We start from the raw sequence: 23,581 nt of genomic DNA, 5'->3' as shown, positions 1-23,581 counted from the left end.
TCCTGTTTGTAAGACTGGATTATTAGTCAGTACCCTGCTGATGTTTATTATTGTAACGTTTATCCCCCTCCTTTTTCTCCCTGTTGATATTCATGAATTATCTGTAAAGGCCGTGGATCCCTGTGCATTACAAATACCCATTATGTTATTGTTGACTTCTGTGGGTGTGTTGTTGTTTTGCCCAAAGCGAAAAATTATATGGCTAAAATGTCTAGTTGTGAGTGAGAGGTCAAGGTCGACTTCCCCGGCGGCGTACCAGTGCGTACGCATGCTGTTTTCGTTGTTTTGTTTTGTGCGGCCATCTTTCTGTAAGTGCGTTCGTCGGTGACGGAGAAGCGGTGGTTTTTTGTTGTTGTTGTTATTGTTGTTGTTGGTTTGTGTGTGTGTGTGTGTGTGTGTGTGTGTGTGTGTGTGTTTCCACTTGAGTATGATTTTTTTTTTAAATAAAAAAAGAAGATAAAAAAAGTCGGATGACATATCCAAAGAAAAACTTGCTTTTCTGTCAGGAGGAAGGTGCATGACTATAGTGATGAGGATAGGAGTGCCGATGAAAGATATGGGGCAGACAGTAAAGTGTGGCTTGGTGACTGTGCCGCACTTGATATGCAGCAGCCGTCTGCGCGAGATAGTCAGCATCTCAGACCGTCAAAACCGGGGCGCAATAGCCGAGTGGTTAAAGCGTTGGACTTTCAATCTGAGGGTCCCGGGTTCGAATCTTGGTAACGGCGCCTCAGTAATGGGTAATGGGTGGTCGGATATTTTTCCGATCTCTCAGGTCAACATGTGTGCAGACCTGCTTGTGCCTGAACCCCTTTCGTGTGTATACGCAAACAGATCAAATACGCACGTTAAAGATCCCGGCTGTAATTTGGCCATGCAGTGTCAGCGTTCGGCGGGTTATTGGAACAAGAATATGCCAAGCGTGCACACCCCTAGTGAAAAATCGAATGACTGAAGAGAGCCGCCCACTTCAATAATGTATCCCTATGATATACAACTGAGCTTGATAAGGTGGAGTGATGGCCTAGACTGGTTCACTGCAACAGAGTTTCAGAGTTTGTTTATTCCCATTAACTCTTTTGAGTCATAGAGAAACAAGGAGACATGACAATAACAGGATGACGGCCACAGAGGAAGAGCGAAGATAATTTAAAAAGAAGAAACAAAGGGGAGGGGGGGGGGATAATACAAATGGGGGGAAAATAAAATGAAATAAAAGGCCAAATGTAATCATCAGTCTCGTACAATGCAATAGGAATAGACAAATGCACAGATCACAACTTAGATTTACAATACTGCTCTGTATCTGACTAGTTGAGCCTGAACTGGGAACTGGGGGGTTAGTTGGAGCATAGCATTAATAATGACATGGTGTAACAAAATAAAATACACAATAATTTGCATGTTATTTTAGCACCCATTTGCCAGTAATACTGGGATTGGTTTGATACATACAAAAGAAAAAAAGACATAAATGTATATATATATATATATACATATATACACATACATATACGCACATACATACATGATCATGCAATTACGAATGGATATGTACGGGATGCGGTGTCAAGATTAACACAAGTCATTGTTCTAATTCCTATTCAACAAGTACAGTTAAGGCATAAGTGGCAAAGAATCCGGACTGAAACTGGCTCCTAACGAAACACATTAAAACCTTCTTTAATGAACTTAGCAAAATTTAGTAACTTTTTCTTACTACTAATAGACATCAATGTTGCATATTTGTGGAAGTTGGGACGTGTTGTGTAATACTTAGGTAAATACTGATTGCGGAGATTTTGAATTGCAGGACATTCCGTGACAAAGTGGTATTCGTCTCCCACTCGATTCATGTCACAAAGATGACACAATCTTGCTTCTTGTGGTATGTTCATGTGTCTCCCTTTCTCAATTGGTAGTTTGTGATTACTTGTTCTGAGTTTCAACATTGGGATGCTATAGCACAATGGCAAAATGTCTAGATAATTTTCAAAAGCTATTTGGCTTTTAAATAGACTGTAGTTATTGGCTTTTGTAGAGTTACGACAAGTTTCTACCCATTTTTGTGTATAACTATCTTTAAGTCTTTGGGTCAGATTGTTTATCAGCCATGTAGTTGATACAGATTGTGGATAGTACCACACAAAAGACAGCCCATTTTCATCTAGAATCTGTTTAATTTTAAGTAACCAGTCATTTTTGTGTATTTGTAAATTAAAACATTCAGATAATGTGTTCAGCATGCGAGAGGATAATTTTTTTTACTAGTCAATGTGTCAGTGGACAATTTGCCGTGCCAGAATTTGATCATTCGGCAACATACATGCACAAACAGGGGGAAATGTCGCGTTTCACCATAGATGAAACAGTTTGGAGTGCTTTTCTTAAGCCGGAGTATGTATTCACAGTATTCCAAGTGTAATGATTCGGCAATGTCAACGCAGTTATTACCCCAAACTTCACAACCATAAGTTAATATTGGCATGACCAGTGAATTGAATAAGTCTAACTGGCAGGAGATAGGGAGCTGAAGTTGTCTGCTTTTTTCTTAACAGTGCCATCATTGCCCGTCTGGCCTGACCTTTTAATTGTTTCACAGCTATGTTAAACTTACCATTGAAACTGAAAGTCAGTCCTAGGTATTTAAAGCAAGTAACGTGTTCTAGAGTATTTCCGTTAAGTGTGAACGGGTACTGGTAATTTAGTTTCTTACCGCAGAATACCATTATTTTTGTTTTGGAGCAATTCACACTTATTTTCCAGTCATTACAATATGCTTCTAGTTCGTTTAGCGCCTTCTGAAGCTTAGCTTCTGAGTCAGTAAATATTACTGTGTCATCAGCATACAGAATTAGCAACAGTTTGAGGTATTCAGATACTCTTTCATCATGGCTTAGTCCCATATCGACAGGGGAGCAACCACTCCTGGTAAGGTGGGTTTCCACATCATTCACATACACAGCAAACAAAAAGGGGGATAGGTTTTCACCTTGGCGAACACCTTGGTAAACTGCAAAAGACTCAGAAACGGTACCATTTGGAAAAGACAGCACGTGAATGAAGGGATACAATCACGAAAATGAGCATTTCATAGTAGCAGGTTTATCTCCCGTGACTAAATTCACACCACCGGTAAATCCCATGGATTCAGCATACTACTACTACTACTGCTACTACTACTACTGCTACTACTACTACTACCACCTCTACTACCACCACCACCACCACCACCACTACTACTACTACTACTACTACTGCTGCTGCTGCTGCTGCTGCTACTACTTTAAGAACAATATGGTACATTGTTATCATTATCATCATCAGCGTCATCATCATTATAACATCATTTTATCATTGTTACCATTTTATGATTATGATTATGATGATGATGATGATGATGATGATGATGATGATGATTATTCGACACAGCATTAAGTCAGTGCTGACTGAATTGATCCCAGGATTATCAATTTCAACGGAGTATTTTATGTTTACTTTACAAACCGTAACACACACACACACACACACACACACACACACACACACACACACACACACAGAGAGAGAGAGAGAGAGAGAGAGAGAGAGAGAGTTATTCATACACGCAAAAATACAAAAAAAATAAACATCTAAGAATCATGCTGGTATGTCAATCAGAACATCTAGTAATGACCGGGTCAACTCAGACACAGTCAGGCACAAGCAGAACACAGAGTTTTAATAAGGATGATTATATCTCAGACACACCCTTCTCTTTTGATCACAGTAACAATTTGATTGAAGACAAAACCAAGCTTTGCGCGCACGCATGTATAGACCATTGAAAATAATGATGATAGTAATAAATAGATAAATAAATGAATGAATGAATGAATAAACGAATAATTAAAACAAAAATAAAAGTGCATTTGATGGTGTTGATCATTTGAATCATAAGAAACGATTTAGTTTATAATGATGTATACACGAACTACACATTGACTTTTATGCATATATGTTTTGTTTTTGTACCCACAAGTTTTAATTTCTGTTGAGCGCCTGTGACAGCGCATTTCAAGAGCGATTACGCTCTGTTGTGCTCGGAGCTTCGCATTTCAAGGACCTGCTCTGTACTATGGTGTCAAAGCAAAGCTTTGGTCTATCTCCGTGTTGATGAAACTACTCTTAGATATTTCATAAGGCCTTGGAATTTATTTCATAAAAAGAAATACTTATTATAAATCGACCAATGGTCCGGCTGTCTGCGGTGTGCAAGAAGAGTTACCGTTCTTACTTTTGATCTTTGGCGAAGTACACCCACATGTTCCGTCAGACTGTTTGGATTAGTGCGGACTGACCGACTCAACAATCATGTCGCAAACCACAAGTGATGGGGATGTTAGGGCCGACGATCAGTATTTCCGAGTCATCATCAATGAAAAAGCTGTAGACGACATATCATTGGGCTTCTTCTACAAACCGCACACAATAACATTGCTCGTCGCCTGCACCTTGGGTCTTCTCTACTCGGCTTTCACAAGGTGAGTCACACAGTCGGACGATGTGGTGTGATGAGGGTTGCTCGCTTGACCGCTTTATGTAACATAGGCGTGGCTGGCGGCTAACTAGTTGTAGGGGTAGAAGTTGTGAGAACTGTGCTTTCAGAATAATAATAATAATAAATAAAAAATAATTTTAAAAAAACACCACCGTTTCAGCCATACTTTGTAGCTTCGTCATTTCCAGGCAAATCCGAGCTCATGGGTGCCAGCAATGGTCACTGGTGCCTGTGCCACGGATCACTCGTGTCTTGAGAAGTTTTCTTTTTTCTCTCTCCTGTTTGGTGCACACCGAACAGTATAATCAATCATGCCTAGGAAAGATCTTTCCCAGATTCTCTTTGATGCCCTCCCACTTTAGCTGTTGCAGCATACATATAATGACGGCATCAGCTCTGACGAAGTCCGGACTATAGGCAAAAAGTTTGGAGTTGGCGCAATGCATTGACTTATAGTTTTAAAACTCTTTCGTGCCAGCAGTTTCCATAGAATTTTGCGTTTAATTTCAGTATGGTAATTTCCATAACTGTTGATATCATGATTATTATTATGAAAAATTAGGATAAGAATAAGACACACACACCCCTCTTAGAAGATATGAAAAATTAGGATAAGAATAGACACACCCACCCCTCTTAGAAGATATGACAGATTGGTTTGACGGAAGTGCAGTACAATGGTCCAAAAAATAATGACCACCAACTTCGTAACACAGTAATCTAGTTGAACTGAATCAGTTTAATTTCAGTTCAGTGAACCCCAGATTAAAGCAGATCCATATATATAAGAAACTGCATGGTGAAGAAAGAATTTAATCATTGAGTGATTGACATTAATAGACAGATTATGACTGGGCCTGGTTAGAATTATCAAAATGGGAGGATGGAGGGGTGGGGTGGGGATGGAGATAGGGGGTTGTTAGGAAGTAAATAGGTGGAAATGTATATGTTTTTCCTTTTCCTCCTGCTGATTTATAGAAATGATAATGATGTAAGAAACTAAGATTATGTAATATGATGCAATTGAAATCAGGAAAAAGAAGGTGCAACAAAAAAAATGTGCATTCTCTCTGTTTAGTATTTTCTTTGTTTCAGTATTTTTATGTTCATACAATAGTTCTTGGCATCAAGTGAACCATTCAAGTAAAAAATGTAAACAAAAATCTACCATTTCAAAATGGTCATCAGGTACAGCTACTGAAAAATCGCTGGTCAGTTCAAAATTAAAGCTGCAACTGAAGTATAATTTATAAAAACTACTGACATACTAATATATATATTATATATATATATACGAAATGATATATGCACGCGCGCGCACACACACACACACACACACAAATAAACACATACACACACACACACACACACACACAGAGAAACACACACACACACACACACACACACACACACACACACACACCTTTTGCACACCCGCAACAGCTGTGAAAAATCCATTCTGAGGCAATCAATTAATAACACTACTTGAGAGCAGCATAACTGTCGCACTCACAGCAGATGGCACGGCTGATTTTTTTTTTCTTTCTTTTTTTTCTTTTTTAGCTAGTGGGAGTTTACAGCATAGAACTAATGGTAGCTTGTGTGTGTGGACTGGATTATACCTTTTTATAATTTGTTGTGCTATTTATAATGATTTTTTTTCCCAAGGAAAACAGCTGAAAAAACAGCCAAAAACTACACAGACACATTTTGGAAACTCTGCACCTGAACCTGTGGTAATGCTCTTGTGCATGCAAGCTTGTATATGTATGTATGTGTGTGTGTGTGTGTGTGTGTGTGCCTGCTTGTTAGTGTGTGTGTTTACATGCGCGCATGTGCGTGTGTGTGTGTAGATTTGTAATACGAATTAATCTTTTTTTCAATTTCCTTAAAAGAAAGAAATAAAAAATTGAAAAAGTTATTTGAAAATGAACTTGTAACAAAAGTGGTGTGCTGTTCCTGTTCACATGGAAACAGTGTCATCCACTTCCAGAACTTTCCTCCAAGTTTGACAGTTTCAGCATTCATCATTTCTTTGTTGCAGAGATGAGAGTTCATCTGAGCTGAACATCTGGCGTGGGTTTCTGTGTGTCATCCTGTTCTTCTTTGTCGTCAGCATCCTCGCCTTTCCCAATGGTCAGCAAGCTAGGCGATGAAAACTTTCACTTGTCTTACTATCTAAGATAGTATCTTTTAAAAGTGCTATAAATGTGTTTATGCACAGGGTTGGTACAGGTATTCAAATTGAAAAAAAAAAGAGAAGAATTTATATGGGAATGAAGACTTTTTAAGCCCGGAATTCAGTTAAAAATTTTTTTAAATATTTTTTTATAATTATTATTATCTTTTTTTAAGAATTTGACCCAGGTTTGTGAAAGTTTTGTTTTTATATTTTTTGGCAACAAAACAAAATGTATACATTATTTCCTTCAGTGATATGGCACAGCAGCAAAATCTAACATTTGATGTAAGATTATAATCATTATCATAATATTGAAAAAACAACAACCTGATCCTCAAACTAAAGGATTTTTCTGTGCGAAATCACTTTACCCATCCAGGTGTTGGTCACAATGACTCGTGCAAGGGGCATAATCCAACACTGAAAATGTTGTACTTCCTGGTTACCCCACTTGATAAGTTTTAAACTTTTGTACTTTGGTGTTTTAAGGTTGTTTTTTTCTTTTTCCTTTTTCTTTTTTTTGTTAGAAAATTTTGTGATTAAAAACCTTTAGGAACCCTGAAATATTTCAGTACATTATGTTTTTCATTTGTTTGTGCATCAATGACTCACTGACTGAAATGTATTCGGCTTCGATATTTATGGTCTTTGTGGTCAGCTTGGCGGCAAACAACAGTTGAAGTAAGAATAAGGTTGAGCTTTTTACATGTATGATTTCTGGGTATCACACTTTGCATTTTGTTTTGGGGATTTAAATGTGTGTATCTCTGTGGACGTGTGTGTGTGTGTGTGTGTGTGTGTACATGTGCGTGCGTGCATGTGTGTGTCCGTGCATGTGTGCGTGTGTGTGTGTGTGTGTGTGTGTGTGTGCGTGCGTGCGTGTGTGTGTGTGTGTGTGTGTGTAAGTAAGTAAGTAAGCATATTGCCCACAACAGTAAAACATTTCCAGTCTTATTTAGCTGTTTTTCCTACTTTTCTTGTTTTTTCTTTCATTATTTCTATTATTGCTAGGTATAACCTTTGCACTAAATGTCAACAACAACAACAAAAAAGTATTGGCAGTTCCTACATATTTATGATTTTATAGTTCTCCAAGAGAATGTTAGCAGAACAGATCAATGTTTAAAAAATAAATCAGCATGGGTTTTACACTGTGTCAGTCATTTTTCACCAGCTTACATGGCTAGTGACATGGTCCCCCTAGTGTTTTTTCAAGGAAATGAGATTCAGGCACAGAGCATGATAATTTTGTAAGTATTGGTCCGTTGGTATATTTAAACGCTGGTCTTGATAAGATCATGTTGTTGCTTTTGAAGTAGTCTTCAGTTTCCTGTAAATGTTTGTGTGTACAGGTCCTTTCACTAGACCCCATCCTGCACTGTGGCGTTTGGTTTTTGGTGAGTACTTTGTTTGACATTATACCATTCTGTTAGCGTGTGTCTGTGTGGGTGTGTGTGTTTGGTGTGAGTGTGCATACATGTGTGCGTGCGTGTGTGCGTGCGTGTGCGTGTGTGTGTGTGTGTGTGTTCCTTAACTTTTTTTTGCAGAGTGTGTATGTTCGTGCTCTGTTCTCTGTTCTTCTCTCTGCTTGATCTCTTCTTTCCTGGTGGTCCTAAACTTTTTGCGGAGTGTGTATGTTAGTGCTGTGTTCTCCGTTCTTCTCTCTGCTTGATCTCTTCTTTCCTGGTGGTCCTAAACTTTTTGCGGAGTGTGTATGTTAGTGCTGTGTTCTCCGTTCTTCTGTCTGCTTGATCTCTTCTTTCCTGGTGGTCCTTAAGTTTTTGCGAAGCGTGTATGTTAGTGCTGTGTTCTCTGTTCTTCTCTCTGCTTGATCTCTTTCCTGGTGGTACTTAACTTTTTGTGGAGTGTGTACGTTGATACTCTTTTAGAACTCTGTTCTTCTCTCTGCTTGATCTCTTCTTTCCTGGTGGTCCTTAACTTTTTGTGGAGTGTGTATGTTGATGCTCTGTTTTCCATTCTTCTCCCTGCTTGATCTCTTTCCTGGTGGTACTTAACTTTTTGTGGAGTGTGTATGTTACTGTTAGTGCTCTGTTCTCTGTTCTTCTTGATGCTTGAATCCTGGTGGTCCTTAAGTTTTTGCGAAGTGTGTACATTGATGCTCTTTTATAACTGTTCTTCTCCCTCCTGGATCTCTTTGCTGGTGGTCCTTAACTATTTGCGGAGTGTGTATGTTGGTGCTCCATTCTCCCTGTTCTCTCCGTTCTCCCTGTCTGATCTCTTTCTTTCCTGCCTTCCGTCCCCCAGGTGCCAGCGTGCTGTACTTTTTCCTGCTGGTGTTCATCTTGTTCCAAACGCACACGGACGTGCGGAGGCTGATCGTCTGGTTCTACCCGGAGCTGCATGGGTCAGGCCCCGACACCAAGGTATACCTCAGCTCTTTTTGTCCCCCTCACCCGCCTCACCCCCACCAAATTCCCCCTCCTTGAAAACAGAGTTTAATTACACATACTTAACCATGACCCAACTAGTGCAGACTCCAGCAGGGGTCTGACATTCCTGTCCTGTGCAAACTACTATCCGCCTATGTGGAGAAAACGAAAGTACTACGGCCGATAACCTCTCAGAAGTAGGTAACCTCCCCTCAGAGTATTGCTGCCTACATGGCGGGAGTAAGAACGTTCATACACGTAGAAGCCCACTCTTGTACACATGACTGTGAGTTGTGGGCCATGAAAGAAGAGGAAGAAGAAGAAGAAGAGCTTTTTGTCACACTGGTCTGTGATCAGCAGTCATGTCAGTATCAGGGCTTCTGTTAAGACGGGCACAGCAGCTGAGCGGTTAAAGCGTTGGGCTTTCAATCTGAGGATTCTGGGTTCCAATCTCGGTATTAGTGCCTGGTGGGTAAAGGGTGGAGATTTTTCCGATCTCCCAGGTCAACATATGTGCAGACCTGCTAGTGCCTGAACCCCCTTTGTGTGTATATGCACACAGAAGATCAAATACGCACGTTAAAGATCCTGTAATCCATGTCAGCGTTCGGTGGGTTATAGAAACAAGAACATACCCAGCATACACCCCCCCCCCTGACCCCACCCAAGCCCCCCGAAAACATTGTGCGGTTGCCAGTTTGGTGGGGTAAATGAACAAAACAGTCATGTGTGTCAACTGTTAAATGTCTGTCTGAGTGTGTATGTGTGCGTGCCTGAAATCTGACTGAATCAATGACACGGGAAACGAATGATGAGCACCTAAAGGCAGCTGTCAGTCAGCTCTACCCAGGTAGGTAGCCTGTGGTGCAAATGACTCTGTGTTTGTAAAGCACTTAGAGCTTGGTCTCCGACGAAGGATAGGTGCTACATAAGTATCCATGTCATATCATATTGTATCATATTATTTCAGTGAAGCGTGGTCACTTCAGCGTGTTTGTTTAGGAGTATTCAGCGAACTGTCTGGGTTGTGTGTTGTGCATTTGAGTGAAGCATCTGTCACTTCAGTGTGTTTATTTCAGGAGTACTCAGCCAACTGTCTGCGTTGTGTGTTGTGCATTTGAGTGAAGCGTCTGTCACTTCAGTGTGTTTTTTTCAGGAGTACACTGCCAACTGTCTGCGTTGTGTGTTGTGCATTTGAGTGAAGCGTCTGTCACTTCAGTGTGTTTATTTCAGGAGTACACTGCCAACTGTCTGCGTTGTGTGTTGTGCATTTGAGTGAAGCGTCTGTCACTTCAGTGTGTTTATTTCAGGAGTACACTGCCAACTGTCTGCGTTGTGTGTTGTGCATTTGAGTGAAGTGCCTGTCACTTCAGCGTGTTTGTTTCAGGAGTACAGCATTGTGTGTTGTGCATTTGAGTGAAGTGTTGTCACTTCAGCGTGTTTGTTTCAGGAGTACGGCATTGTGTGTAGTGCATTTTTGTGTGTTGTGCATTTGGGTGAATGGTCATCACTTCAGCGTGTTTGTTTCAGGAATACGGTATTGTGTGCTGGGCATTTGAGTGAAGTGTTGTCACTTCAGCGTGTTTGTTTCAGGAGTACGGCATTGTGTGTTTTGCATTTGAGTGAAGTGTTGTCACTTCAGCGTGTTTGTTTCAGGAGTACGGCATTGTGTGTTGTGCATTTGAGTGAATTGTCATCACTTCAGCGTGTTTGTTTCAGGAATACGGTATTGTATGCTGAGCATTTGAGTGAAGTGTTGTCACTTCAGCGTGTTTGTTTCAGGAGTACGGCATTGTGTGCTGTGCATTTGAGTGAAGTGTTGTCACTTCAGCGTGTTTGTTTCAGGAGTACGGCATTGTGTGTTGTGCATTTTTGTGTGTTGTGCATTTGAGTGAATCGTCATCACTTCAGCGTGTTTGTTTCAGGAGTATGGCATTGTATGCTGAGCATTTGAGTGAAGCGCCTGTCACTTCAGCGTGTTTGTTTCAGGAGTACGCAGCCAACTGCTCGGACCTGAGCCTGCAGCGGCTGTGGTCGCAGATGGACGTGTTCATCCTGTGTCACTTCTTCGGCTGGGTGACCAAGGCCCTGCTGATCCGCCACTACGGCATCCTGTGGACCATCAGCGTCATGTGGGAGATCACCGAGGTGAGGTCCTCCCCTCACCTTACCCGCACGCACGCGCGCACACACACACACACACACACACACACACACACACACACACACACACACACAGATGAGGTCTTCACTGCACACACACACTGAAACACACACACACACACACACACATACACACATACACACACAGACACACAGACACACTCACAGACACTCCCACAGACACACACATACAGAAACACACGCACACACACACACACACACACACACACACACACACAGAGTCAAGGTCTTCACAGCAAACACACACACACACACACACACACACATACACACACACACACACACAAAAGTCAGGTCTTCACCTCCCTGAACCCCCCCAACCCTCCAACACACACATACATGCAACCACACCAGCATCTGCTTTTTCTCACCTAAGAGCACATGTGGTGTGTAACTGAAACTGAAATTCTTGATCCCTCCCTGCTCCGCCACTCCCCTCCCCCCCTTGCCCCCCCACCCCCCACCCCTCCCACCCCACACACACCTCCTCCTCACCCCTCTCAAACCAACCCACCAGATTAAAAAAAAATGAAACAAAAAATCCAACAAAACAACGACAACAACAACAACAACAAAAATCCCTGCCTGCAGATGGCGTTCACCCACCTGCTGCCGAACTTTGCGGAGTGCTGGTGGGACCAGCTGATCCTGGACGTGCTGCTGTGCAACGGGCTGGGCATCTGGGTTGGCATGGTCCTCTGCCGCAAGATGGAGATGAGAGACTATCACTGGGAGAGCATCAAGTACGTGGGGGTGTGTGGGTGTGTGTGTGGGAGGGGGGGGGGTTGGTGTGGGTTTGTTGTTGTGTGGCGAAAGGAGAGAAGAATAGAACAGAATAGAATAGAATATGTCTTCATTACCAAGTGTACTGGGGTCACAAGGAATATTGGGGGTGGGCGGAGGGGGTGGGGGGGGGGGGGCAGGGGGAGGATAGTACATAACAAGATACGAAGATAAATCGAAAATCATACACAAACACACATACAGTAGAAATTTGGATACATACAAGTGCATATCAATATAAAAAAACTTGTGCATACTCACACATTCACGCACTGCACTCACACACACACACACACACACACAAACTCTCTGTCACACACACTCACACACACACACACACACACACACACACACACATTTGAATAGAAGCTGCATATTACATGTGGATGGGGCTGATGACAAGATCTTCAGGTCGATGGTTGTTGAAGATGGCTTTGTGTGAGTGTGTGTGTGTGTGTTTAGTGTGGATGGGGTGTGGATAGAGTTGTGTTGTGGCTGAAGGAGAAAGGGTTTGTGTTTGTGGAGGGGGTGGAGGTGGAGGGGGAGGTGTGTGTTGAAAGCAGGGTGGTGTTGTGGTGTGGCTTACGGAGGAAAAGGGTGGGGGGAGGGATGGGCATGGGAGGTGTGTGTGTGTGTGTGTGTGTTTCTGTGTGTGTGTGAGCGGATGTTTTGTGTGTGTGTGTGTGTGAGCGTGTGGAGTTTGTGTGCTTGTGTTTTTGTGTGTGTGTGTATACACGTCATTGGACACATGTGGGCATGGTTCCTTTAAAAAAAATTTTATGTTCTTTAAGTTTAGCAAGCTTTCAGTTCCAGTCATATTTTAGGAGCTTCATCAGGCAGTTACTGTGGTGAAGCAGTTAGTGCTGTATAATGCTAACTGACTGGCTGTGTGGTCTCCACAGGGACATTCACAGTGCCACAGGCAAACTGCGCAGAGCTGTTCTGCAGTTCACCCCTATCAGGTCAGTGGTGTGTGTGTGTGGGGGGGGGGTGTGTGTGTGTGTGTTGATGTGTGTGTGGGGGGGTTGTGGGGGGATGTTGATGTATGTGCATGTGTGTGTGGGGTGGGGTGTGTGTGTGTGTGAGGTGGGGTGTGTGTGTGTGGTGGGGTGTGTGTTGATGTATGTGTATGTGTGTGTGGGGTGGGGTGTGTGTGTGTGTTGATGTGTGTGTTTGTGGTGGGTGTGTAGTGTGAGTGTGTTGATGTGTGTGTATGGGGGGTGGGGGGTGTGTGTGTTGATGTGTGTGTGTGTGTGTGTTGGTGTATGTGTGTGTGGGGTGGGGTGTGTGTGTGTGTTGATGTGTGTGTTTGTGGTGGGTGTGTAGTGTGAGAGTGTTGATGTGTGTATGGGGAGTGGGGTGTGTGTGTGTTGATGTGTGTGTGTGTGTGTTGTGTGTATGGGGGGTGGGGTGTGTGTGTGTGTTGATGTGTGTGTGTGAGTGAGGGGGGGATGTGTGTGTGTGTGTGTGTGTGTGTGTTCATGTGTGTGTGTGTGTGTGTGTGTGTGTGTGTGTGCACCCAGAAAACCCCCCATAATCTGCCTCTGTGTGTGTGTATGTGTAAACATATGAGTGTGTGTAAGAAGGAAGGCGTCAGAATGGTTATGAAGCTCATCTGCTGATACAGCGAGTCCCTGAGGTTCTGGGTTCTCTCCCCCTTTATCCCAGGACTGGAAAATCAAACTAAGTATCTGTAGTCATTCAGATGAGATGTTATTGTTAACTCTTTCCATACGAACGGTGAAAGAGAGGACATTAACAGCGTTTCACCCCAATTACCACCATCAAAATATTGCAAGCGGAAGGCTCTTATACTGAAGACGTGAATGTTGACAAGGAATACCACAATTCTGATGACAGAAGCTAAAGTTTGGTTTGGGTCATTCAGACACCCACTGGACATCCGAGGGGTCTGTGTAGAGGAGAAGAGAGGACTGGCCGTACTGAGTGAGTTAAGACCAAGGTCCTGTGTGCAGCAAGAACTTGGAGCACTGAAAAGGACAGCAAGATTGTTGTCCTCTGGCAAAACTGTGCAGAATAAATCCACTTTGATAGGCACACAAATATATATATATATATGTATGCACTCAAGGCCTGACTATGCGCATTGGGTTATGCTGCTGGTCAGGCATCTGCCTAGCAGATGTGGTGTAGGGTATATGGATTTGTCTGAACGCTGTCCAACACTTTGAGAACCTGAAGCTGAAACTTGGGAAATCTGTGTGTGTGTGTGTGAGAGAGAGAGACTGTGTGTGTGTGCATGTGTGTGTGTGTGTGTGTGTGAGAGAGAGAGAGAGAGAGACTGTGTGTGTGTGGGTGTATGTGAAGTTTGTGTTTGTGTGTGGGTGTAAGTGTGTGTGTGTGACTCTGTGTGTGTGTGTGTGTGTGTGTGGGGGGGGGTGACTCTGTGTGTGTGTATGTGTGTGTGTATATATGACTCTGTGTATGTATGTGTGTGTGTGTTTGTGTTTTTGTGTGTTACAGTGTGTGTGTGTGTGTGTGTGTGTGTGTGTGTGTGAGTCTGTGTGTGTGTGTTTGTATGTAAATTTTGTGTTTGTGTATAATATGAGTGTGTGTGTGCATGGATGTGTATGTGTGTGTGTATGTGTGTGTTTGTGTTTGTGTGTGTGTTACAGTATGTGCGTGTGTGTGTATGTATGTAAGTGTGTGTGTGTGTGACTCTGTATGTGTGTGTGTGTGACTGTGTGTGTATGTGTATGTGAATGTGTGTGTGTGAATTTTGTGTTTGTGCATATGTGAGTGAGTGTGTGCATGGATGTGTGTGTGTGTGTGTGTGTGTGTGTGTGTGTTACATTGCACAAGAGCCTGTGGCAACCTAAGTGTTGTCCTCTGGCAAAATTCTGTGGAGGAAATGAAATCCACTCTGATAAATACACTTGCCAATACATACATGCACAGACTCCAGGCCTGACCAAGCGCTGTGGGCAATGCCACAGGTCAGGCATCTGTCCAGCAGTAGCAGATGCAGTGTGGTGGTGTATCACTGTATATATGGATTTGCCGGAAAGGGGTGACGCCTCCTCGAGAAACTGAAACTGAAACTGAAACTGTGCGTTGAGGGTTCATCTCACTCGCTGTGCTTGCAGCTGGATGTCAGTGCACTGGGGCCACCCGCATTCCACATTTTCCCGCATCCTGGCTTGTTGGATCCTGATTGTCATGTGGCAGGTAGGTATGTCTTCAGGTGTGTGTGTGTGTGTGCAGGGCTCGACATTAGCAGTTGCCTAACTGCCTGTGACAAGTATATCATTGTGTTGGGCAATTAATGTCCTTACCAAACTTGCCCAGTCTGACCGGGCAAGTTTTATTTTTCAAGACTAGCATGTTGTGTTTTCTAAACTATCCATCGCATTCCCAATGCTGATACTACCCATCGTGCTCCCAGTGCTGATTGTCAAACTCTCTTCGTCTAGCAGACGATGTTTTGAGTCTGACTTTGACTAGTGGTCACCGGAAAAAGAGAGATATCATGCAGCTCTAAAAGGTGATTTGCCATTGGTTGCTATTTTGGGAGAACAAATGGTAATTTTTCTTATAGCATAGCTTGTCTTCCGCATATCATATCACACGACTCGAAATCCCGATACAATGGACTCAGATGTTGTTCCACTTTAAATCCTTGGCATCCCCCACCCCCACCCCAGCCCCCCTAAAAAAAAAGTTTGTTTATATTAGACAATTGCCCTTCGTGGATGAAGAGACAAATTTTAAACTTGACAAACAGCAGAAGATTGTCTACTGAGAGGAGAGAGAATGCATTTTTAAGCTGAAATGGATGAAAGAATTTCTGAGGCTGACAGTCAACCAGCGAAAACATGTCAAAGGCTGTGAGAGAGAACTTGTTTTTGCTGTTCAAACCATCATATATCTTTGCTCTGTTTCCAACTGTCTAAACTGAACACAAGTCTGTTTGGTTTTTTTTTTCTTTTTTACTTTCTTTTTTACTTTTTTTTTTTTTTTTTTTTTTTTGTCTTGTGAAACAGATACAAGATGCTTGTCTCTGACTGTTCTTGTTTGCAGCTGTCTGAACTGAACATATGTTGTTTTTTCTTCTTCTTTTTTTCTTGTGAAGCAGGTGCAAGATGTTTATCTGTAACTGCTGTTTTCAGCTGTCCGAACTGAACATGTGTTTGTTTGGTTTTTTTCTTTTTTCTTTTTTTCTTCTTCTTTGATGTGAAGCAAACACAAGATGCTTTATCTGAAGACTGCTGTTTCCAGCTGTCTGAACTGAACATGTCTTTGTTTGTTTTTTTTCTTCTTCTTTCATGTGAAGCAAACACAAGATGCTTTATCTGAAGACTGCTGTTTTCAGCTGTCTGAACTGAACATGTCTTCTTTTTTTCTTGTGAAGCAGATGCAAGATGGCTTATCAGTGACTGCTGTGTTTGCAGCTGTCTGAGCTGAACACGTTCTTCCTGAAGCACATCTTCTTCGTGCCCCCGCCCCACATGCTGAACTTGCTGCGGCTGCTGCTCATCTGTTTCATCTCCGCCCCGACCATCAGGTATGTCTTCTTCTTCTTTTCTTCTTTCTTTCGTTCCTGGGCTGCAACTCCCTCGTATGTACTCACTTGTATGTACATGAGTGGGCTTTAACGTGTATGACCGTTTTTACCCCCCGCCATGTAGGCAGCCATACTCTGTTTTCAGGGGTGTGCATGCTGGGTGTGTTCTTGTTTCCATAACCCACTGAACGCTGACATGGGTTATAGGATCTTAGACGTGCATATTTTGATCTTCTGCTTGCATACACTCATGAAGGGCATTCAGGCACAAGCAGGTCTGCACATATGTTGACCTGGGAGATCCGAAAAATCTCCACCCTTTACCCATCAGGCGCCGTTACTGAGATTCGAACCCCAGACCCTTAGACTGAAAGTTTAACTTTTTAACTGCTCGGCTATTGTGCCTTTGCCATCAGGTATGACATGACACCTGTCTGTCATCTGTCAGTTCTTTTCTTTCACTTTTTTATTTTTTATTTTTTTAGTCCATCATGTGCACAGTTCCGATAGCATCATTGCTCCTATGTCTCTCTTCCCTGAGTCCTTCCCTCCTGTATTCAGCCACACCTGAGTTCTTTTTCTTGTGTAGTCCCAGCAGCAGCAGCAGCAGAGTTCCCCATGGACCTACTGCTGTAAAAAAAATCGCCAGGTGGCCACACACCAGAGGAGACCCTGCACCGCTGCTGCTGAGTCTCTTTGTTGAGTTCAGTGGTGCCTGATCGGATTCCATGTATGCAGGAGTGTACAGGCAGTGCTATGTGCATGTGGCGGTCATTGATGTTTGGTGTGCAGGCAGTACTATGTGTATGTGGCGGTCATTGATGTTTGGTGTGCAGGCAGTACTATGTGTATGTGACGGTCATTGATGTTTGGTGTGCAGGCAGTACTATGTGTACGTGACGGTCATTGATGTTTGTTGTGCAGGCAGTACTATGTGTATGTGACAGTCATTGATGTTTGGTGTGCAGGCAGTACTATGTGTACGTGGCGGTCATTGATGTTTGGTGTGCAGGCAGTACTATGTGTACGTGGCGGTCATTGATGTTTGGTGTGCAGGCAGTACTATGTGTACGTGACGGTCATTGATGTTTGGTGTGCAGGCTATACTATGTGTACATGACGGTCATTGATGTTTGGTTTGCAGGCAGTACTATGTGTATGTGACGGTCATTGATGTTTGGTGTGCAGGCAGTACTATGTGTACGTGACAGTCATTGATGTTTGGTGTGCAGGCAGTACTATGTGTACATGACGGTCATTGATGTTTGGTGTGCAGGCAGTACTATGTGTATGTGACGGTCATTGATGTTTGGTGTGCAGGCAGTACTATGTGTACGTGACGGTCATTGATGTTTGGTGTGCAGGCAGTACTATGTGTATGCGACGGTCATTGATGTTTGGTGTGCAGGCAATACTATACATACATGACGGTCATTGATGTTTGGTGTGCAGGCAGTACTATGTGTATGTGACGGATCCCCGCTGCAAACGTCTGGGAACACAATGCTGGATGTTTGTGTGAGTCAGGAGCTGCTATCTGTGTGTGTGTGTGTGTGTGTGTGTGTGTGTGAGTTAATATGTGTGTATGTGTTAATGTGTGTGTGTGTGTGTGTGTGTGTGTGAGTTAATATTTGTGTGTGTGTGTGATTTGTGAATGTGGGTGTGTTTGTGGTGTGTGTGTGTGTGTGGGTTAATGTATGGGTGTGTGTGTAGGGGGGTTGTGAGTGTGTGTGTGTTTGTGTGGTGGTGTTTATGTGTGTGAAGTCTAGTCAGAATGATCTTTATATTGGGTAAAAGACTAAGCTTACAAACATAACATCAAAAGAATGGGAAGACTGTATTGTGACATTGGTTTTTGTCAGCCTGCCTGTCTGTCTGATAACAGAGCGTCATCTGATCACAGAACATCTGAATAATGGGAAGGCTGTTATATGACATTGTTTGGTTTCTGTCAGCCTGTCTGTCTGTCTGATAACGGACAGAGCGTCATCTGATCACAGAGCATCTGAATAATGGGAAGGCTGTTATATGACATTGTTTGGTTTCTGTCAGCCTGTCTGTCTAATAATAGACAGAGCGTCATCTGATCACAGAACATCTGAATAATGGGAAGGCTGTTATATGACATTGTTTGGTTTCTGTCAGCCTGTCTGTCTAATAATAGACAGAGCGTCATCTGATCATGGAGCTTCAGTGGAATTGACCGTGGACTTTGTGCTGTTTCTTCCAGGGCCATCACACTGACGGAAACCATCATTTCTATCAAGTTTGGGGCGCAGATGTTCAAGGAAACCGTCACTATGAATGTGTTGATCTGGCTTTTAATCCAGGTAAGATGGTGGTTTGTCTGCATTAAATTCCTCTCTGATAATACCCTTGATTTTTTGTGTGTTTTTTTTGTGAGTGTGTGTGTGTGTGTGTGTGGTTGTTGTTTGTTGATGTTGTTGTTGTTGTTTGAGATGATGAATCATAGTCCTGTGTGCAGCATGTACATGTTGTACCGAAAAAGAACCCATGGCAACAAGAGTGTTATCCTCTGGCAAAGTTCTGTAGATGTTCACTCTGATAGCTACACAAATGTATATATGCATGCACTCAAGTCGGATATGGATGTTGTTTTAGTGTAACATTCGTCTTGTGTTTGGTTGTTGTTTTAGTGTAACATTCGTCTTGTGTTTGGATGTTGTTTTAGTTTAACAGGGATCAGATGTTCGGATGTTGTTTTAGTTTAACAGGGATCAGATGTTCGGATGTTGTTTTAGTGTTACAGACATCAGATGTTCGGATGTTGTTTTAGTGTTACAGACATCAGATGTTACAGACATCAGATGTTCGGATGTTGTTTTAGTGTTACAGACATCAGATGTTACAGACATCAGATGTTCGGATGTTGTTTTAGTGTTACAGACATCAGATGTTACAGACATCAGATTTTCGGACGTTGTTTTAGTTTAACAGGGATCAGATGTTCGGATGTTGTTTTAGTGTTACAGACATCAGATGTTCGGATGTTGTTTTAGTGTTACAGACATCAGATGTTCGGATGTTGTTTTAGTGTTACAGACATCAGATACTTGGATGTTGTTTTAGTGTAACGGATGTTTGATTGTTGTTTTTTTTTTCTTGTTCATCAGTTTCACCTTTGCATTACAGATGTTTGCCAGCTTCCTCTGCATCTACCTGTGTGTCCTGATTGCTCAGCGCTGGAATAAATGGAAGGTGGGTGAGGGCTTCCTTCATTGATTCCCTGTGTCTGTCTGTTAGTGTTGGTCAGTGTCGGTTCAACGTCCCACAGGGATGCAGAGGGGAGGTAACCTACTTTGGGAGGTTATCGGCCGTATCTACTTTCATTTTCTCCGCATAGGCGGGTAGTAGTTTGCGCTGGACAGGAATCAGACCCCTGCCAGTGTCTGCACTAGTGGGTCACGGTAAGTATGTTACATAAACGTAATTTTAGGAAGAAAGTTTCCATTCAGTGGGTCCCAGTGGTGTCTGTCTGTTAGTGTTTGTCTGTGTCGTTTCGACATCCCGAACGAGGCTCTAAACGTGATAAACTGTGATTCAGTGGGTCCCAGTCTGCACTCAAGGCCTGACTAGCTCGCTGGGCTGTTGCTGCTGGTCAAGGCACCTGCCCAGCAGATGTGGTGTAGGATATACAGATTTGTCTGGACGCAGTGACGCCTCCTTGAGAAACTGAACCTGAAACTGTCATCATTGTATTGCATTGTATTGCATTGCATTGCATTGCATTGCATTGTATTGTATTGTATTGCATTGTAATGTGTTGTATTGAATTACTTTTTAATTACACATACTTAACCATGACCCACTAGTGCAGACTCTGGCAGGGGTCTGATTCCTATCCTGTGCAAACTACTACCCGCCTATGCGGAGAAAACGAAAGTAGCTACGGCCGATAACCTCCTGAAGTCAACAACATATTTCTTTCTGTGAAATTTGAGCAGCTCTCCCCTGGTGAGGAGTTGGAGGTTGGGGTGAGGGGGGAAGGGAAATGGTGGGGGGTGGGGGTGGGGGCAGGGGGATGGTGGGGGGGGGGGGGTGGAGAGGAGGGAGCACATGAACACCGTGCAGCGCCACCCTGTCTCGTGATCTTTTCTGAAAAGTTCCTCTCGCTACTGAGCTGTGATGTGCGGCTGGAGGAAGGTGGTAGAATGGTTAAGACGCTCAGCTGCCAATACAGAGAGTCTGTGGGGGTGGGGGTTCGAATCCGGCTTTCGCCCTTTCTCCCAAGTTTGACTGAAAAATCAAACTGAGCGTCTAGTCTTTTGGATGAGACGATAAACTGAGGTCCCGTTTGCAGCACGCACTTGGTGCACTGAAAAAGAACCCATGGCAACGAGAGTGTTGTCCTCTGGCGAAGTTATGTAAAAAAGAAAAGAATTATAAATTCACTATGATAGGTACACAAATATGTAAGCATGCACTCAAGGCCTTGGGTTATGCTGCTGTCAGGCATCTGCAGATGTGTTGTGTAGCTTATATGAATTTGTCAAAACGCAGTGACGCCTGCTTGAGAAAGTGAAACAAACTGTGATGTGTGTTGGCGGTGTGCAGGCGTTCGAGGAGAGTGGGGAACCGTCCACCACCACCACCACCACCACCACCCCCTTGACCAACGGTGCTGCGGACGCTCACTCATCAGGCCCACTGAGACAACGGAAGTCTGCGAGCGGAGTCACCAACGCCACTGCCGCTGTTTCTAACGGGGGGTCAGCGATGAAGACGACCTTCACCTCAGGCCAGAATGGGAAGTGCTGACGCGTTCAGCTGCACGGACGTACATACCTGCGGCCCTTGGCTGGACTTGCTGACCTTTTTTTTTTTTTTTTTTTTAATAATTTTATCTTTTTTATTTACTTATTTTGTTTTTGTTTTGTTTTTTTAATCATTATTTTGTTTTTTAGGACACAGGACTTTTTTTTTTTTTTTTTTTTTCATTTTTTTAGCACCTGGGACCTTTGGACGAACAAAGAGGGCTGCTCTATACACAAACAACGGTTGATGTTTTGCTTCCAGGCCAGTGGTAGTTTTGGGACCGTGCCGGTTGTGTGTTTTATTTTAGTCAGCGATGTCTCCCACCTTTAGGGGCAGACAAAGTGACATGTTACCTGTTACCTGTGTCATGTTACTTTGTCTTTTCACTTCAAGGCAGGGGTGGGGTAGGGGGGGGAACGTGCGAAGGCACCGGCACCACTCTCCTCCACCTGCCTCCATCAGTCCCTCTGCTCTCTCAGGGTTTCCTGGCCCAGATTCATTCTTGGATGCTCTATCTCCCCACCTCTTTCTCTTGTCTTCCTCGTCTCAGCATCAGCTTACACATGTGACCGCTGCGACAGAGACTGTCTCTCTCGCATCGGTCTCTACAGTCACAGGCGACGCTGCTTGGTCCAAGCAGACAGCCCAGTTAGACATTAGGTCGGATGTACTCTATCCATGGTCAGCCATGACCGAAGGAGGCCTACTACTACCTCGTCTGTGTGGCTTTCTCCGACTGTCCCTGGGAGGCAGGTGGTGTTTGCAGGTCGTGTTGGGTGGGAAACATGCCCATACCGCTGCGAGGAGGTCGTCACGAGTTCCTGTCGCTTGTTAGACCTTGCTGCAGACCGCTTCCTTTGTCACGTGATGTGTGTAGTGGAAACCCAGCACCTTCCTTTAATGTTAAAATCTGTAACCACGCCCCCACCCCACCCCCCGCCCTCTAAAAAAAGAAAAAAAAACACAAAAAAACCCCACAAACCCCCCCCCCCCCAGCAATCCAACTGTTCTGCAAGTGCGTATCACCCGGAAACTGTATGTGCGTGTTCTAGTCTGGCAAAACGTAACTTAAAAGTGTGTAAGTGCGTGTATTAGTGCGACTACCTCAAATTGTTTCTTTTGTGTGGGAGCAGTGTTGTGTAGACCAGGAGCAGAATCAGTGTGTTGTGTGAAACTGGTTTTTGGAACATTTTTTGTTCTGCTTCAAGACTGATTGGTCAAGAAACATATTATGATGATTCCCCCACTCCCTACCCCCCTCCCCTTCCTCCCCTCCCCCCCATCTGTCTAGAGACATGTTATGACGATTCCTCCCTCCTCCCCCCTCCCCCCTCTCACCCTCCCTCCTCCCCTCCCCCCATCTGTCTAGAGACATGTTACGACGATTCCTCCCCCCTCTCCCCTCTCACCCTCCTCCCCTACCCCCCATCTGTCTAGAGACATGTTATGACGATTCCTCCCCCCTCCCCCCTCCCCCCCTCACCCTCCTCCCCTCCCCTCCATCTGTCTAGAGACATGTTATGACGATTCCTCCCCCCTCCCCCCTCCCCCCCTCACCCTCCTCCCCTCCCCTCCATCTGTCTAGAGACATGTTATGACGATTCCTCCCCCCTCCCCCCCCCCCCCTCACCCTCCTCCCCTCCCCTCCATCTGTCTAGAGACATGTTATGACGATTCCTCCCCCCTCACCCTCCTCCCCTCCCCTCCCCTCCCCTCCATCTGTCTAGAGACATGTTATGACGATTCCTCCCCCCTCCCCCCTCCTCCCCTCCCCCCCATCTGTCTAGAGACATGTTATGACGATTCCTCCCTCCTCCCCCCTCCCCCCTCTCACCCTCCCTCCTCCCCTCCCCCCATCTGTCTAGAGACATGTTATGACGATTCCTCCCTCCTCCCCCCTCCCCCCTCTCACCCTCCCTCCTCCCCTCCCCCCATCTGTCTAGAGACATGTTACGACGATTCCTCCCCCCTCTCCCCTCTCACCCTCCTCCCCTCCCCCCCATCTGTCTAGAGACATGTTATGACGATTCCTCCCCCCTCCCCCTCCTCCCCTCCCCTCCCCTCCCCCCCATCTGTCTAGAGACATGTTATGACGATTCCTCCCCTCTCACCCTCCTCCCCTCCCCCCCATCTGTCTAGAGACATGTTATGACGATTCCTCCCCCCCTCCCCCCTCCCCCCCTCACCCTCCTCCCCTCCCC

General features: G+C 44.2%; 1 protein-coding gene across 1 annotated transcript; it reads left to right on the top strand.

The window, feature by feature from the left end:
• Positions 1 to 4,298: 4,298 nt before the first annotated feature.
• On the top strand, positions 4,299 to 21,768 carry LOC143290877 (phosphatidylserine synthase 1-like). Its single transcript, XM_076600415.1, has 13 exons — positions 4,299 to 4,523; positions 6,585 to 6,676; positions 8,075 to 8,119; positions 8,988 to 9,106; positions 11,102 to 11,260; positions 11,888 to 12,039; positions 12,982 to 13,041; positions 15,187 to 15,268; positions 16,492 to 16,604; positions 18,057 to 18,122; positions 18,835 to 18,934; positions 19,758 to 19,823; positions 21,180 to 21,768. Exons 1-13 carry the CDS (start codon positions 4,354 to 4,356, stop codon positions 21,381 to 21,383), a joined length of 1,428 nt encoding a protein of 475 aa, XP_076456530.1. The 5' UTR covers positions 4,299 to 4,353; the 3' UTR covers positions 21,384 to 21,768.
• Positions 21,769 to 23,581: the final 1,813 nt, after the last annotated feature.

This window comes from Babylonia areolata, chromosome 16, assembly GCF_041734735.1.
Source record: "Babylonia areolata isolate BAREFJ2019XMU chromosome 16, ASM4173473v1, whole genome shotgun sequence".
In the NCBI taxonomy this organism is placed as follows: Eukaryota; Metazoa; Mollusca; class Gastropoda; order Neogastropoda; family Buccinidae; genus Babylonia; species Babylonia areolata.
This window is presented reverse-complemented; position numbering and strand designations above follow the sequence as displayed.

What these genes read in the sequence shown, in the direction of transcription:
- LOC143290877 (XM_076600415.1), top strand. Translation starts at nt 4,354, where the DNA reads ATGTCGCAAACCACAAGTGATGGGGATGTTAGGGCCGACGATCAGTAT. An exon ending in ACTGTGGCGTTTGGTTTTTG is followed by an intron (nt 8,120 to 8,987) that starts GTGAGTACTTTG and finishes TCCGTCCCCCAG; the next exon opens with GTGCCAGCGTGCTGTACTTT. An exon ending in TATCACTGGGAGAGCATCAA is followed by an intron (nt 12,040 to 12,981) that starts GTACGTGGGGGT and finishes TGGTCTCCACAG; the next exon opens with GGACATTCACAGTGCCACAG.